Source organism: Fukomys damarensis, unplaced genomic scaffold (assembly GCF_012274545.1).
Source record: "Fukomys damarensis isolate Sample0158 unplaced genomic scaffold, DMR_v1.0_HiC HiC_scaffold_37, whole genome shotgun sequence".
Taxonomy (NCBI): Eukaryota; Metazoa; Chordata; class Mammalia; order Rodentia; family Bathyergidae; genus Fukomys; species Fukomys damarensis.
The window spans coordinates 3,573,801-3,589,937 of NW_022900949.1; the positions used below are offsets into that span (position 1 = coordinate 3,573,801).

Here is a 16,137-nt window from a genome sequence, read left to right on the forward strand (position 1 = left end):
GAAGTTGAGTACATTTGCTCCCATTGAACAAAAGACTGAAGAGAAACTTTAAAAGGTGTCATTAGTGACTGCTTTAAACAAACTTTAAGGTTTGGATGAGCTATTTTCTGTTAGGACCTTTGAATGTGCTGGGTGAGTTTATTTTCCCGAAGCTTCACCTGTCGCATAGTCACCATCACTCCTGGCTCGTTTTGGGTGGGGTTGGCATGATCAGGTCGCTGCACACAGGTGATACACCCAGCAGTGGGCGCAGAGGCTGCTGGCTTTCACCTTCAGGTTGTGATAGCTCCATCTGTAATTTGCTGTGATCAGGAGAAGTGCTGAGCAGTTTGCATGCAGGCTTCAGTCTTCTGAACAGGAATCCCCGAGAAAGACCTTAGCTTCCTGCTCTGTTGAGATGGGGAAGCCTTGGGACGGAAGGTCTGGACCGGCTCTGGAAAACAGCTTGGCATAAAGGACTGAGGGCCAGCCCCTGTCTTGCTCTGACTTCCTGAATTAGGTCATGGACGCACATGGTCCCTCGCTCTGCTGGATGCATTTACAGATGACTCTCCGAATGGGGCCTCAGACTCTGGAGCTACATGGGGTCCTAGCATTGCGACTCATCACGGATCTTCAGTTTTCTGCAAAATGATCTTGTCTGTGTATATTTTTCTCAACCCCCTCCCCTTTTCCCTTTATCTTTTCTTTGAAAAAAAATTGCTAGTATTTTTATTTTGGAATCTGTAATGAGCAAGTTTCTATTGCCATGGAAAAATTTGGCTAATTATTTTTTCTTCCTGATTTCCTTAGAAATCCTAAGTAATGCACTGAAGAGAGGAGAGATCATTGCAAAGCAGGGAGGAGGTAGGAAACGCTTAGTTTGATGTTTTGATTTTTAGAACAGGCTGTTACCACGGGGGAAGAGCAGGACCTAAGAGTGAACAGTGACAACATGGGCTCTTACAGTCTGCCCAGGGTGGGACCCAGCTCTGCCTCTTCCTAGCTGTGTGACGTGTGGCAAGTTATGGAACCTCTCTGTGTTTGTACTACTGGCCTGTAAATGGGGATGTAATAGTACCTACCTCAGAGGGTTGTTGTGAAGGGAAAATGAGCCAGTGCACTGAAAGAATGCTTATATAAGTTAGCCGTGGTACTGGTGCAGGTTGGGGCTTTCTTGTTTTCCATATCCTAAAAGTAAACGTTCCTAAAGTAAATGTTTACTTGACAGGAACTGAAAGTACACTTCCTCATACATAACAAATGCTTACTAAAATTCCCATATGTAGGAAAATCCATGAAAGTCCAAGGGGACCGTTGAGGAGGGGGCATAGGTGAAAGGTAGCAGGGAAGGTTGAGACGATCGAAGTACGGAGTCTGCATGGATGAAAATATCACAAAGTCACTTTGTTCAGTTAATATGTGCCTAATGATTGCAACAACTAAAACGTGCATATGTGCTCATTACAAAAATTTAGAAAATGCGGGCGAAAGTAGATCCTGCCTTCGGACTCACCGCCCAGTTGTGAGTGCTGGAAGTACTCTGATTCACTCTGCCACGAGCACACTCTTCTGCAGGCACTTAAGAGCGCACTGCGTTTTTCACCCTGTTTTCTCTCCAGTGCTCTAAGGAGCTGGGCATTGTTTGATATCCCCACTTGCTGAGTGTTTCGGGGGGGCTGGTTGCAGAGCCCCATTGGGCCCTCTTTTGATGCTTTTGGCATTGGTTGCTAGCCTCAGTCCTGCTGCTGTCAGGCGAGCACCTTTTTTGTCTTACAATATGAAGCAGCTAGGTAGTTTCTGAGCCGTTTCTGCTCTGAAAGTAGCGTTCTTAAAGTTGTACTTATTGGCCATTTTCTATAACGCCACTGTTGAGCTGAGGAAATGGGCACGTGGAGGGAGGGTGCCTTGTGCGAGGTCACAGCCTTAGCTGTAGAAACTGCTGAGCTTTTTCATCCTAAATTTGCATCTTGGCCTGGCTGCCTGGGTCAGTAGTGGACCGGCTGTGGCCTGGGTGATGCCTGTATTCACAGGTGGGAGGTTATCGCTTGGAAGGAGCTTCCGGCTCCACTCAAAGAAAACCAGATCCTCCCTGTGCAGAGTTGCAAGCACCACAGGCAAAGGCAATTATTGTTACTGCAGACTCGCCTGGGTCATCTGAGTCACCTGCGGAGCTTGTTAGCATCTTCCTTCCTGGGTCTGCAAACCTAGACAAGTCAGTTGGCAGTGTCCCCACTGGAGTAAGATCCCAGGGGATGTCAGCTGTGTGCCTTCGTATACTTGATCTATTTTGGTGTTGGGATTTGATTTCTTTTATCTCTGCTTGATTACAGGCCAGTGTAGTCTCTTCCCTATGTCAGTCTGGCTACCCAGAGGGCATCTAGAGGGACAAGTCAGGAGAGGGGAAAGTTTGTTGAGTGACTTTGAATTGTCTCCCTGTGTCTGAGCCGCTTTCCCATCACTGAGATACAGTGCCTGCCACAAATTAAAAGAGGACAGGTTTATTTGGGCTCATGTTTTCAGTCCATAGTTGCCTAGTTTCAAGTCCCAAGGGCATGGTGGAAGGGTCTGGGTGGGAGAAAGCTGCTAATATCGTAATGGTCAGAAAACGTAAAGGAGCAAACTCGGTGTCCCCTTCTAGGTCACGCCCCCAAGAGACCATCTTTTGCAACCAGGCCTTGCCTCCTGACAAGAGAGCTGCCTTGGCCCCGAAATCTAGCCACCTTCCAAAAGCTCTGCTTCTGCACGAGTCTTTGGGGGACATTTTTGGTCTAAACTATAACACCGTTTTGAATTTTGTTAGCGTTTGTCACCATATGAAGGGTTGTCTTAATGAAATATCAATTAGTGTGGGGTTGAACTTTTGGTATCTGGTTGAGCTTGTGAATGAGTGCCTAGGTGTGGCTTAGCGTGTACACACCTGTTCTGACATTCTCCCATGTTTTATGTGCCTCTTCAGGTGGAGGTGGAGGCAGCGTCCCTGGAATCGAGAGGATGGGCCCTGGCATTGACCGCATTGGGGGTGCCGGCATGGAGCGCATGGGCGCAGGCCTGGGCCATGGCATGGATCGTGTGGGCTCTGAGATCGAGCGCATGGGCCTGGTCATGGACCGCATGGGCTCTGTTGAGCGCATGGGCTCTGGCATCGAGCGCATGGGCCCTCTGGGCCTCGACCACATGGCCTCCAGCATTGAGCGAATGGGCCAAACCATGGAGCGGATCGGCTCTGGAGTGGAGCGCATGGGGGCCGGCATGGGCTTTGGCCTCGAGCGCATGGCCGCACCCATCGACCGTGTGGGCCAAACCATTGAGCGCATGGGCTCTGGTGTGGAGCGCATGGGCCCTGCCATCGAGCGCATGGGCCTGGGCATGGAGCGCATGGTGCCCGCAGGCATGGGGGCCGGCCTCGAGCGCATGGGCCCTGTGATGGATCGCATGGCCACCGGCCTGGAGCGGATGGGCGCCAACAACCTGGAGCGGATGGGCCTGGAGCGCATGGGCGCCAACAGCCTGGAGCGCATGGGCCTCGAGCGCATGGGAGCCAACAGCCTGGAGCGCATGGGCCCGGCCCTGGGCGCTGGCATTGAGCGCATGGGCCTGGCCATGGGTGGCAGTGGTGGTGCCAGCTTTGATCGCGCCATCGAGATGGAACGTGGAAACTTTGGAGGAAGCTTCGCAGGTTCTTTTGGCGGAGCTGGAGGCCATGCTCCTGGGGTGGCCAGGAAGGCCTGCCAGATATTTGTGAGAAATGTAAGTGGCTCTTGAGCTGTTTGGCTGTGGTAGGCACAGGGGAGGAGGTCGTTGGACTGAATGGTGGGGAGCAGGGAGGATTGCACACCTTGGCTCCATCCCAAGTCCACTGCTGGGGATGAGGGAAGCTGAAGGCAGAGCAGGAGCAGTGGTCTGTGAGGACCCAGGCTTCTCCCCTGTGGCAGACCGAGCAGCAGGCTGAGCTGACTTTGGTTTCTCATCCTTTGGCTTGAGCATCTTAAGTTTTGGCATGGTGGTTCAGAGAATGTGCCTATAACTGAGTTACCTGTAAGAACTTAGCCACTTTGCAGCCTGGCGTGGTGGCTCACGCCTGTAATCCCAGCACTGGGGAGGCTGAGGCAGGAGGATCGCTGTGAGTTCAAGACCAGCCTGGGCTACACAGTGAATTCCAGGTCAGTCTCACCACGTAGTGAGACCCTGTCTCTACTGAGTCTGTGGGCTTTTCTGCCCTGGCCCCTCATCCCATGTGCTCAGCTTCCCGTGTGAACACACTAGAGGGGACCAGACATGGAGCTTCAGAGCCCCTTCCAGATAGAGGTGTCTGCTTGAGGTCGATTTTTCCTCAATGAGGGGGCAACCGGCTGCTCTGTGATAGGTTGTGTGTGTGCGCAGTGCTGGAGATCTACCCCAGGGCTTCATGCACACCAGTCGAGTGTGCCACAAGAGCTGTGTCCCTGTCCCCGGGGGTTTCCTGGGCAGAGTGCTGTGATGTTTGTGCATTAAGACTCGGTGGAGTTGTACATTAGTCTACCGTTTTTTCCCCTCAGCTCCCATTTGATTTTACATGGAAGATGCTAAAGGACAAATTCAACGAGTGTGGTAAGTGTCTGAGAAAGGCTGTCTGGGCGCTTGCTGTGTGGTGGCTCGGTGGTGCTGTGGAGTTAGCAGTACAGCTTCCTTCCTAGTATTTGTAGCCACTGTCCATCGGCTCTAGAGGACCAGTGGACCTTGCCATTGCTCTGCTCCTGCGGATGCTCAGGCAGGTGTTGAGTCCCAGTATGTGTCAGACATTTTCTGCCTGTATTTCCGTCTTATCCTTAGCTTTCCTTTTTTCTTCTGGGGTGTTGGAAAGGAGGCAGTGCCGACCCCCTTGACAGGTGAGTCAGGCAAATTCACCTTGCTAAGGTCATGCGGCTTCTAAGAAACAACACTAAATAAATACATCCCAGACAAGGTTGCTATCCTCACAGCACAGCTAGTTCAGTGCCACAGAGCACTCGTGTGCCCAGCAGGTGCCCTGGGTGATTTTGCAAGGTCTGGGTGAGGATGGTGGCTGGTGGTGGTGTTTCCTGGCACTCCAGGCACCTCTTCTTAGATGCCCCTTGTGGCCAACAATTCTTCCCTTGTCACCCATGGAGAATTGTCTCCTGCCACTCCATACCCTTGTCCTTTCCAGCTCCAACAGCCCTAGACTTGAGTTCTGGGGCTGCTGAGTCAGGGCAGCCTCCGTTCTCACATTTCCTGTCTCAGGAGTGGTTCATGGTTTATCGCACTGCTGCCTCCCTTGGGTTTTCTCTGGGAGTGAACCCAGCCAGAGCCGCTTCCTTGCCTAGCCTTTACCTTTCCCCACTCTGTAGTTTCCACATCATGGTAGATAGTTGGAAAAGTCACATCAAGCCACCCCTCACCGGAGGAGGTCCAAATCAACAGGCCCCCTGTGGACTGGGTCCCCTGCCTCCTCCTCCAGCTGGACCTGCTGTTGCTGGCAGGACCGTGTCTCCTGGTGGCGCCGTGAGGAACCCTGGGTGTCATCTCCAACCCCGCCGTGGACGGTTACTTGCTGCAGAATTGTGGGTCCCTAGCCAGCTGCCCCATCTCGGTCTTGTCTCTCGCTTGGCCGTGTGCCCTTCTCTAACTTAGGCTCGCTCCCGTGATGTCTGACACATACCTGGGTGCTTGTTGGGTGTAAGACACCTACTCACCGGGATCTTGGCTGATACTGAGCGCCACTGTCGATGGTTTTGTGATTTGGGGTGGTGCCGTATGGAAAACGAAGCCTCTAAAATTCGCTTGTACTGTTGGCTTCGTGTGCCTCTTGCTTTTGAAAAGCTCAGCATTTGACGCTGCCGGAACAGTTGCAGAAGCACACTGAGACTTTGGTCCTGCTGACAGTGCAACGGCAACGTGGCCGAGGGCGTAGTCGCCAGCTCTGGCTGTGGTGTTCTGAATTCGCACTCTTCCTTTTCGACTCTGTCACAAAATCCAACAGGTGATCTGGACTGAATGGAGCCGGGCTGAGGCTGAGCTTTGGTTTTGGCTGACGCGTTGGTCTCTTCTTCCTCCCTGTGCCAGGCCACGTGCTGTACGCCGACATCAAGATGGAGAACGGGAAGTCCAAGGGGTGCGGAGTGGTTAAGTTTGAGTCCCCAGAAGTGGCAGAGAGGGCCTGCCGGATGATGAACGGCATGAAGCTGAGTGGCCGAGAGATTGATGTTCGGATTGATAGAAATGCTTAAGCAGTTGCCTTTTTTAAACATCAATACCAGACCTCTGAATTTGTATTTTTTCTTGTTAACCATTTTAATTTGTTGGCTGGATGTATAAAGATGTTTAAAAAATTCAGTTGCTTTTTGGGGTAATTTGAATTACTTTTTTAATGACTGGGGTTCCATTTGACTGTTTGCATTGAGATTGCAATGTGCGCAATTTTTTTTGTAGTTGTGGCATCTTGTTGACATCGAATATGACTTTGATAATAAATACCAGTTCCTGAAAGCGCTTGCTTTTGCGTGTGTGTTGTGGGGCGGCTGATGAGGGTTTCGAATCCAGAGCCCCTCGGCTTTCCTCTCCTTCACTGACGTGACGCTAGCGATGGTTCCCTCAGTTGCAGCTTGTCTCTGGCACCTCGGGAAAACTCTTCAGTGGAAACCCCGTTTTGGGGGGCTTGTCTCAGCGCAGAGAACAGAGTACTCGCTGTGTGGAGCAGTCCCAGAAGCTGTCGTCTCCCTCTTGGGACTTTATGCTGCAGGGCACAGGACACATGTCAGGATCGTCTCCAGGTTGGGCCTCCCCAGCAGACGGAGGAGCAGTGCGAGTTCTGAGCGTCTTTGGCCCCGTCAGAGGTTCAGGCTGCATTGGGTCCCTGGGCTCTGTGAGACTGGAAAGTTCTCGCAGAGCCACTTGGTGGACAGTCGGGACAGGTTCCGAGGGGCTCAGACTGTCTGCAGCCCGTCCTGTGCGGGGTTGTGCGGGGTGCACCCTGCTGCCCAGCCCTTCCCACCACGGCAGACAGCTAGCTGGCTTTTCTCCTTCCTTGCTTTTATAGCTACAGGGTGAGACCACGGAACTGGGCTGGGGGTGACCCCACAGGTACACAGTGCTGTGTCATTCGGCAGGGAAAGACAGACGAGGGCTGGCTTTAAAAAGATTTATGTGGTCTTGCATGTGTGCCAGGCTGGGCTCAGGGCTCCTGGGTAGCAGGTGGTTTGCTGGGCCCTCCTGTGCTCCTCACTCACTGTCCCCGAGGAAATGGCTGGTTCTCTAGGGGATCTGTGAGGGGAGGGGAGGGTGGCTTGTGGTGATTCCTCTCCCAGAGGCACAACAGCGAGCAGCCCCTGGGGGTCCCTGAGCGTCTACGTACCCCAGATGCCAACGTCCACGTCGTCGTACACCTCCGTTTCCCTAGCAGAGAGTAAGCACAGCTGGGTCAGCACACGGCGCCTGGCTCCCCTCCCTACCTCCCCCGGGCAGAGCCAACACTCACAGGGGAAGGAGCGCCGTCCTGGGCACATAGCCATCTGCAAGGGGAGAGGCGGGCACAGTGGGTCGTCCGCCCCAGGGGTGCCCGCCCCACGCTCCAGGCCCTGCCCACTCACACTTGCCCTTGGGGTCCCGGCACAGCATCTCGTCTCTGTTTGTGAACTCGATGACCTCCAGGATCTCTCCGCGCCGGATTCCCAGGTGCTTGCCGCCCCCACGGCGGGTCTTGGCATTGGGGTCGATCATCATCCTCGTGTGAATCACAATCTCCCCCTCAAACTGGGGCAGGAGGGGCGCTTTTAGGGCTTTTCTCACACCGTCCCCCTGAACACCCACCCTCTGAGGTTGGGGTGCCACCTCACCTTGAACTTCTTCCGGAACTCCCGCTCTGCCTTCTCCGCCTTCCTCATTTGCTTCAGCACCTTTGGGTCCGTAGGTGGCACCTGCTGTGGCTGGGGGCTCTTCTCCTTCCTGGCCCCCCTAGGCATTGGGGAAATTTAGGGGTGTCGGGGTCTGCCCTCACAGTTGCCTGTGAGCTCACCCCACCCCATCCCACCTGCTGCGGCCTGTGGTACCTGAGCTCTGGATCTTGTGATGGCTTCCTGGTGGCTTGCTGGGAAGATGGCACTTCACCTGCGGGCAGCAGACAGGCTGCCGAGTCAGGGCAGGGGCCCTGCTCACCTGCTCCCCCTGCTGGCCTTGTTGGAATGAGCCTCCCCCCACCCCACCCACCGCACCAAGTCAAATCTAGCCAGGTCCCCCCTTTCCTGCTCTGCCTGCCACCTCCCTGATCCTTGTCCCTTGTCAGGGTCTCCTCCTAGCAGCCTGCCTTCGTTTTTGAAGGCTATGGAGACCATTTCACTTAAGCATTCTGAGCGCAGGTTGGGAATTAGGAGATTTGGGTCAAAAAAGTGAGGCAAGAGACAGCATTCCTTAGAGGCAACCAAGGCCTGCCCCTGAGCAGGATGGGCTGGCTGGTGATGAGCCTGGAGGAGGGGTCGAGGGGTCTCTCCGTGTGCTGTGTTAGGTGGCCTGTGAGCCCTGCTGGCCAGGGCTTTGGCTTGGAGCAGAAGCCTCCAGAACCCAGGGTGAGTGAAGGGCCTGAGTCAGGCCCAGCCCACCCCGCCAGTGGGGGAACGGTGCATGTGGTATTTGATCTGACCTCGAGCAGCTAGTAGCTGGAGAAGAGGGGCCATCTGCACAGGGGAGGGCTTTAGAGCAAGGCCACAGGGAGGCTAGAAAGGAAGCGGCCAGCGCTAGGGAGAGCCCCCCTCCCCACAGCCCTGGCCCGGACCCAGGCAGCAGAGCCTCCCTGTAGGGGAAGCAGGAGGGGCCCTGCAGGAAGCTGTGTGCTAAGGAGGCGTCTGTCGCAAGCAGCCCGGGGCTGGATAGTCCAGAAGCGGAAGGGGCCCAGGCGGAGGAACTGGGAATGCTGTATCAGGACCTCTGGGGCTGGTGGGGGACAGCAGGAACCCCTAAAGGCTGCACTCACTCCCCTGCACAAGCCCCTCCATGGAAAGGTGGGTGTGGCCTGGCTGGAGTCCCAGCCCCAGAGCCAGCCTGGGTGCAGGCCTGCTGCCTCCTCAGGGTGCTCCGGGGCAGAGACTGGGGAGAAGGAAGACGGGTTCTCCCCCACTGCCACGCCACCCCAAGCCTCTCTGCGGTCCCCTCAGCTGCTGGAGCACACAGGTCCTGGTGGAACCTGCCCTCGGGTCCCCAACCCTTGGATGGTGCTCCAGCACCAAGGGCCAGGTGGAACTCACCCACTGTCGGCCTCACACGCCGCTGAGTCCCGCTGGCCACTTTTGATCGCTGGCTTCTTCCACTGTCCTCGCTCCTGCCCCCCCCCCAGCCTTCTCCTAGCAGTCAGCCTCTGGGCTGCCCTCCCCCGTCACCGCTCATCCAGCTCTGTCTGGATCGGCCTCGTTGGGCCTTACGCCATGAGTGTGGCAGGAAATTTCCCTTGCAGCAAGGGCTTTAGGGTGCCCAGACGGGCCAGCGACAAACCTCTGGCCCTGGTTCCGGGACTGGAGTCATCTGTGGGCTCCACTTCGTCGTACATCTCGTAGATCTCGTCCGGGTCCCTGCAGGGACACCCAGGATGAGGGCCCCATCCACCCACGCCCGTGCCTGCTCCTTCCTCCCCACACTCACTGTGGGAACTGTCGCTCCTGGAGGGCCTGGAAGTGCGTCCCGGCAGAAGAGCGGGTCCTCCTCACGCCTGTGGGGACAGCACACAGGAGGGAGGTGGCGCTGCCTTGGCACCTCAGCCCCTCTTCATTGCCTGTGCTCCCCACACACCCACCTGTGGCTGCTGCCGAGAGCCTCCGAAAGCTCTGGATGTCCAGGGGGCCTGGGGGAAGCCGGGGCTTGGCTGGAGGGGGCCCCAGGCTGCTGGCTGGGGGCAGGGGCCGCCGAGGGGGTGGCTGGCGGCCTTTGAGGTCTTCGGACTTCCAGCGGGGCATCCCAGCAGCTCCAAGCTGGCCAGAGCCCACCACAGCAGTGGGCAGTGAGCTCTCAGACACCGAGCCCGGAAGTGGGCTCTTCTTAGGGAGACCCCGGCAGAACTCAGGCTGCAGGCTCTTCTTGGGCAGCGCATGGGGCTCTGGCTGGGAGAACTTGTGGGGTGGCCTCCTGCACTCAGGCTGTGAGAACTTTCTGGGGAGCGAGCTGAACTCGGGCTCGGAGGTCGTTCTGGGGAGGCCGCCCAACTCAGGGCGCAGGTGCTTTTTGGAAGGGGCCTTCAGCTCGGGCTGCCATGGCCCCTTGGGAAGCACGCTGACTTCTGGCTCTGAGGACGTCCTGCTGAGGTCACCAAACTCCAGCTGCAGGGCCTTCTTGGGAAAGGCACTGAAGCCTGGCTTTGGAGATTCGGGCTTTGAGGGGGCCACTTGGGGGAACTCACTGGACTCAGGCTGGAGGGGTCTCTTGGGGGTGCCAGGCTGAGGCTGCAGGGTCTTCCTGGGAAAGGGGCCCAAGTCAGGCTTTGGGGAGAGGGGATGGGGCTCAGTGGACCCAGGCTTCAAGGGGGGCCCCTGGGGGACCTCACTGGACTCAGGCTGTGGCGAGGACTTCCCAGGGAGGCCACCGACCTGGAGCTGCAGGAGTTTCCTGGGGAACGCACTGAACTCAAGCTGCGGGGGCTTCTTGGGCAAGGTACCCAACTCGGTCTGCGAGGACCTTGGGGGGCCCTCGCTGGCCTCAGGCTGCCATAATTTCTTGGGGAACGCATTGGGTTTGGGTTCTAGGGGGGGCTTGGCAGGGGTGCTGAGCTCAGGCTTCAGGGACTTCTGGGTAAGTGTGCCAGGCTCCGGCTGTGAGGCCTTTTGAGGGGCTTCGGTGGCCTCAGGCTGCGGGGGCTTCCTGGGAGATGGACTGGACTCGAGCTGAGGACGTTTCTTGGAGAGATCGCTGAACTCAGGTTTGGCCGGCTTTTGTGGGGGATTGGTGAACTCGGGGTGAGGGAGCTTCTTGGGGAGACCGATGAACTGAGGCTGTGGGGGCTTCTTCAAAAGCTTAACTTCTGGCTTTGAGGGTTTTTTGGGGAGTTCACTGGGCTCTGCCTGACAGGCCTGGAACTTGGCTTGGAGGCTCCGGAAGTCCTGATGGTTCTCCTAGGGCACACAGTGACAGCAGGCTCTGCACACAGTCACAGACCCGCCACCTCCCTCCCCAGACTGCTGCTGCCTGCGCCGTCCCTGACCTCACGGCCCACTTCTGTTTTTGGCTGAGACCCCTTCCCCCCAGGTTCTGGAAACCACATCCTTGGGACTCGTCCACGTCCGCCCTCACTTCCAGCGGGGCCTGGGCTTCTGGGGGGCGGTCTCTCCCTGCGGCCCCCCTGCATGTCACCCACGCCCCACATCCCCCTAGTCCTTTCTGTTCCAATTTCAAAATACATCCGGAATCCAACCACTTCTCACTACCTCCGCCACTGTCACCCCAGCTGCAGGAACCGCCCCCTCCTGCCCCATTCCGGTAACAGGCCCCTCTCTGATTTGCTGTCCCCCATCCCTGTCTTGGTCCATTTGCCTCCCTTCAGCTGGAAGAAGCCTGCTGAGCCCCTGCTAATGCTTCCTGCCTCCCAAGGGCCGTAATCATCAAGCGACAGTTTGGCCCTGTCCTCTCTCCAGGATGCGTCCCCCACCGTCCGGCTCTGTTCCTTCTCCGGCCCTCCGAGCCAGTATCTCCTCTCTGAGAGCCCTTCGAGACCGGCCTATTTTAAGTCTGAGTTCTTACTTGTAGGATTTTAATATCTTAACTGGCTTGGTTTTTGACATTGGTGCCGGGGATGGAACTCGGGGCTTTGTGCAGGCCAGGCAAGTGCTCTACTGCTCAGCTACAGCCCAACTCGGTGGGTTTTTGAAGTTCGTTTTTTCTCTCTGTACATACACACCCACCCCCACATCCACTGCTGCAGGGAAAGGATTTGGCGCATTCACTGCTGACCTGGCAGTGTGCGGTACACAGTAGGAGGTCAGTAAGTATTCACAGATACAAAGAACACACAGGCCAGGCATGGTGCTGTTGCTAAGGAGGCTGAGGCAAGAGGATCGTCATAAATTCGGGACCAGCCTGGCCAACTTGCTGAGTTCAAGGCCAGCCTGAACTACATAGCGAGAGACTGTCTCAAGAACAACCCCAAACCCAGAAGCAGATGCTCAGTCTGACAGCCCCAGGCGCAGACCTGGAGCTGATGTGGGCACCGGGCTTCACAGGTCCCTGACACCTGAGCTGCCATTCAGAAGACACACAGTCAACGGCAGCCCCAAGGGCCAGGAGGCAGGTGCCCTCGAGGCTGGCCGTGCGCCGTGGGTCACAGGTGCCGGTCGCCTCCGAGTGGCTGTCGGAGGGCAGGAGGACCCTGGGGCCACTGTGTGGTCTGTGTGCCACTTCCCTGCCCACCCTGGGGGGATCAGGAGGGCCCTGCAAGCTGGTGACACCACCTGGTGCCGGATATGCCTCTAGGTGGAAGTCAGGGTTAGGAGGTCACCACTTGGGTGCCCAGTGGGGCGGTCGGCAGTGCATGACCCACTTGTCACCCACAGGAAGCCTCTGCTCCCCGCCAGCTGCCTCTTCCCAGGTCAGGTTGCTGTCCCTGCCGCCCTGGGGAGAGGGCATCACCTCGGGCAGCCCCACCTGCGCTTCCCACTCCCACCCCAACACGTCCACATGGGCCATCCCGTCTCCCCGTGCTTTCCTAGCCCCCTGTGCCCACCCTTGAGGGCCCTCTACTCACCATAGCTGCAGGTAGGATGAGCCCGGGCCGAGTGGGCCCCTCACAGCGTGTGCTGCCTTCAGGAAGTAACTGTGGCTTCTCCACTCAAGGTCAGGGCTGCCGTCAGGGTGGGGAGGGCAGAGGAGGAGGGAGAGGAGGCGGAGGTGGAGACGGCCCTGGCCTGTCCCCTTCGGGCCACTTCTTTCCCCCTTGAGGTCCTGTCCCCTTGAGGCTCTGGGCCTCAGTCTTTCGTTGTCGCTGGCTTCTTGATTCCCTTGTCCCCTTTACCCTCTGCCCTCTCGGATCCTGGTCTCCAGACTTGAGTGCCAGGCCTGGTGACCGGCCACCAGAGAGGCAGCCACAGGACGGGGAGCGATCAGCGGGGAGACCAGGATGGGTGTGGGGGCTGGTGGGACAGCGAGGCCACATCTGCCTGCCCGGGTTGCCCCATCCACCTTGTTTCAAAACCTGTGGCTCTCAGCAGGACTTCCCTGTTGAGGGGACAGATGTCTACCTGCTAGGACCAGCCAGGGTAGAGGGCTCAGCGGGGACTGCAGATTTGGGGATATCGGAGACCTAGCCCCTGAGAACACCCCAAGTTCTCTGTGGCTGGAGGAGCAAGCTGAAGCCAGGGCAGGAGGAAAGAGGAGACGGTACAGGGGGAGGAAGGCTGTGAGACAGTGAGCTCTGTCCACAGGAAATCAGTGGCCTTGGCCGCAGCAGGTGAAGGAAGAAATACCCAGGAGAATGCAAAGCCCTGATTCTCTTTGGCCACACATGGCAGTCACCTGAGTAGTTTACAGACAGATTCTGTTTCAGTCGTTCTGGGATGTGGGTAAGGGGAGTTTTGTTTTTTCGTTTTTTGGTACGGAGGACTGAACTCGGGACCTCATGCTTGCAGGGCAGTTGAGATGCCCCTGAGCTAATAACCTGGCCCTTCACGAGTTTAATTTCGAGACAGGGAGTCACTATGTAGTCCAGGCTGGTCTTAAACACTATGGAGCCCAGGCAGGCCTCAAACTCATGGCGATCTTCCTGCCTCAGCCTCCTGAGTGCTGGGATGACAGGTGTGTGCCACTGTCCCAGGCAAGAGTATTCCTTAAAATGAGAGATCTGAGGGTAAGGGATCAGGGATGACCACCAGGTCTGGGTCCTTTCTGCGTTTCCAGGACCATAGTAATAGGGCGTGTGTGTAAAAGAACAGTGATGTGTTGACCAAGAGCACAGTAGGCCCTAAGGATGAACCACAGCTGGGGGCTCCCCAGACTCCTGGATGGCCCACTGGGCGTGGGCGTCTGCCTTATCCGGCGCTTTGAGCGAGCTGGCCCACCCTCTTCCCTTCCTGTCAGTGAGTGACATCTTTCCCGCCTCTCCGGCCTGAGACCAGGTGGATCTAACCAAAAGAGAACCAGAAGTCAAAAGTGAATGCGGGGCTGTCGAGCGAGCTGCGCCAAGGAGCAGGGCTCCAGGTCTCCTCCCCCAGCCGTGGCTGGGGTTACTGAGCTGGTACCCACGGGTGACAAACTGCTGCGCGGGACAAGCGCGCTCGCAGGCACCCTCGGGCGCCCTCTGCTGGCAGAGCCGCGGCCTGTCGAGAACTCATCGCTTTGAGCCATCCTGGATTGGCAGGCAGGGATGCCAGCTTGGCCGGGGCTAGAGGAGCCCAGAAGAGGACTTGGGGACGGTAAGGTCTCCCAGGGACAAAGGCTGGGCGTGCGAGGAGAGGCAGTGAGACAGGGTGCCAGTGAAGCCACTCTGAGCGCTGGTGGAGCCCCCAGGGCCCGGCAGGCAGGGCAGGCAGAGCGCAAGCCCCGGGCCCAGGGTCTCCCTCCTCCCCCTCTCAAGAAAAGCTGGTGCCTGTCCCTCAGGATGCAGAGGAGGAGGAAGAGGAAGATGAGAAGGGAAAGTGAGTGTGGCCCCGGAGGGGTGGGGAGGCCAAGGGCAGGCAGGGTGCAGAGGGGACGTGCACACGTGGGGTAGGCCGACGGGGTACCCCGGAGGGACCGCGGGGGCTACAGAGGCTAAAACGAGCCAGTAGGTAAAACTCTGACGGGCGTCTCAGTGCCTGGAACCTCCATACCCAAGGGGTTCAGCCAGCCAGGGACAGCAGCTTGCCCCTGGATTTTAAAAATGTGACCCCAATCGCCCCTCTCGAGGCTTCTTCTCCCCTTGTGGCTCCAGCCAGGCCAGCCCCGACATTTCCCAGGACCCCAGGACCGGTGTTCAGCTGAGCCACGCCCCAGCCACACCCCAGGGCCCTACTGTTGTGCATAGGGGGGCATTAGAGGCCCCAGTATTGAGGTGACCGGGTGCACAGGGCCACCTGGAGGTGCATCTCCCCGGTGTGGGCGCCTCAGGCCCGCCAGGCCACTGCGCATCGGAGGGCAAGGGACCCAGACACAGCAAGGCTGGCTCATCGCGCCTCCTTTATTGTCCTCCCAGATTACAAAACTCTCCGCCCCACCCGTCCCAACGCCAGGGGGCGGTGCAGTTCAAAGCAGCGAGAAAACCGGCAGCTCCCCCTCGGCTGTCAGCTGCGACACCGCAGGGGCGAGCGGGGTCGGGGTCGGGTCCGGGTGGGGCAGAGCAGGGGGCCCCGGAGCGTCGGACCCGTCCCTGCGCTCCGGCTCCCCGCCCTCTCCGCGCGCGCGTCCCTCGGCCTTACCCGCCGGGGCGCCGGGGCGGTGGTCCTGCAGGTGCAGTGTCATGGCGGGCCGTGAGGCCGTGGAGAAGGCGCACTGCATGCACGAGTAGCGGCCGCGCGTGTGCTCCCACACGATGCGGCTCGGGGCCGCGTGCGCTGCGGGCAGGCAGGCGGGCTGGTCAGTCCCGCGCGCCCCCCCGGGGACCCCTTCGCCACGCGTGGGCGCCGGACCTCTCCCGCCTCCCTTCGGCTCCGGGCGCCCGGGTGGGGTGTGGGGGCATCGGGCCGGACAGATCTGCTTCTCCAGGTCCCTGTCCTCGAGGGCACTAAATCTGGTCTCACGTGAATCCTCCATCCCCATGCCCGGAACTACCGCAGGGGGGAGGGCAGCTTGGGCTGGGCGCGAGATTTACGCAGAGAGCCGGCGCAGAGGAAGGCGCAAGGGCCAGTGATTTTAAAGGCAAAACTCTTATATTTTAAGGGGTGGCAATTCTGCCACTTGGGAAGGGGGCGGGCACTGCTGCCCTGCCAGCATCCACGGGAAAGCAAGCCCCTCCACCCCGCCCTGGTGGTCACCTGCACGCACCTGAGGGCGCGTCGGAGCCGCCCTGCGGTCTTCGAGGGCTACCGCCAGCACCTGCAGGAGAGGGGCGGGTCAGGCCCAGGGTCAGACCCAGACCCAGGCCCAGGCCCCGGTCCCGGCCCCACGCTCACCTTGGCTCTTTTTCCAGACGGCGGCGCTGGAGGCTGGGGGCCCGGGAGCGGTGGTCAGGAAGGGGCGCAGGCGTGGGGGACTTAGGCCGAACGACGCGGGGTTCAAGTAGGG

The 16,137-nt window shown here is 58.3% G+C and overlaps 3 protein-coding genes across 11 annotated transcripts in view; 1 reads left to right on the forward strand and 2 right to left on the reverse strand.

Moving 5' to 3' along the window:
- Hnrnpm (heterogeneous nuclear ribonucleoprotein M) overlaps positions 1–6,364 on the forward strand; it is a 43,831-nt gene extending 37,467 nt beyond the window's left edge. The window contains exons 12-15 of one of the 8 annotated variants that reach the window (XM_010605685.3): positions 793–846; positions 2,939–3,729; positions 4,518–4,569; positions 6,043–6,361. In XM_010605685.3, coding sequence (XP_010603987.1) covers positions 793–846; positions 2,939–3,729; positions 4,518–4,569; positions 6,043–6,206 — 1,061 coding nt within the window. In that variant the 3' untranslated portion in view covers positions 6,207–6,361. The other 7 variants (XM_010605679.3, XM_010605683.3, XM_010605682.3 and 4 more) reach the window with 7 other exon arrangements.
- Pram1 (PML-RARA regulated adaptor molecule 1) lies at positions 6,340–15,398 on the reverse strand. 2 transcript variants are annotated; one of them, XM_010605678.1, is made up of 11 exons: positions 15,333–15,398; positions 12,689–12,784; positions 9,755–11,063; positions 9,604–9,670; positions 9,457–9,533; positions 8,025–8,082; positions 7,812–7,929; positions 7,566–7,728; positions 7,454–7,487; positions 7,331–7,371; positions 6,340–6,712 (listed from the first exon to the last, which is right to left on the reverse strand). In XM_010605678.1, exons 2-11 carry the CDS (start codon positions 12,689–12,691, stop codon positions 6,708–6,710), a joined length of 1,875 nt encoding a protein of 624 aa, XP_010603980.1. In that variant the 5' UTR covers positions 12,692–12,784; positions 15,333–15,398; the 3' UTR covers positions 6,340–6,707. The 2 variants fall into 2 exon arrangements, with proteins under 2 accessions (XP_010603980.1, XP_010603979.1); XM_010605677.3 differs by lacking the exon at positions 6,340–6,712 and adding an exon at positions 6,758–7,239.
- Positions 15,075–16,137, reverse strand: part of Znf414 (zinc finger protein 414) — a 3,324-nt gene continuing 2,261 nt past the window's right edge. The window contains exons 5-7 of the mRNA XM_019204750.1: positions 16,026–16,136; positions 15,898–15,948; positions 15,075–15,467 (exon numbers count right to left, since the gene is read on the reverse strand). Of these exons, the coding sequence (XP_019060295.1) occupies positions 15,160–15,467; positions 15,898–15,948; positions 16,026–16,136 (470 nt within the window). The 3' untranslated portion in view covers positions 15,075–15,159. The remainder of the gene's footprint in view (positions 15,468–15,897; positions 15,949–16,025; position 16,137) is intronic.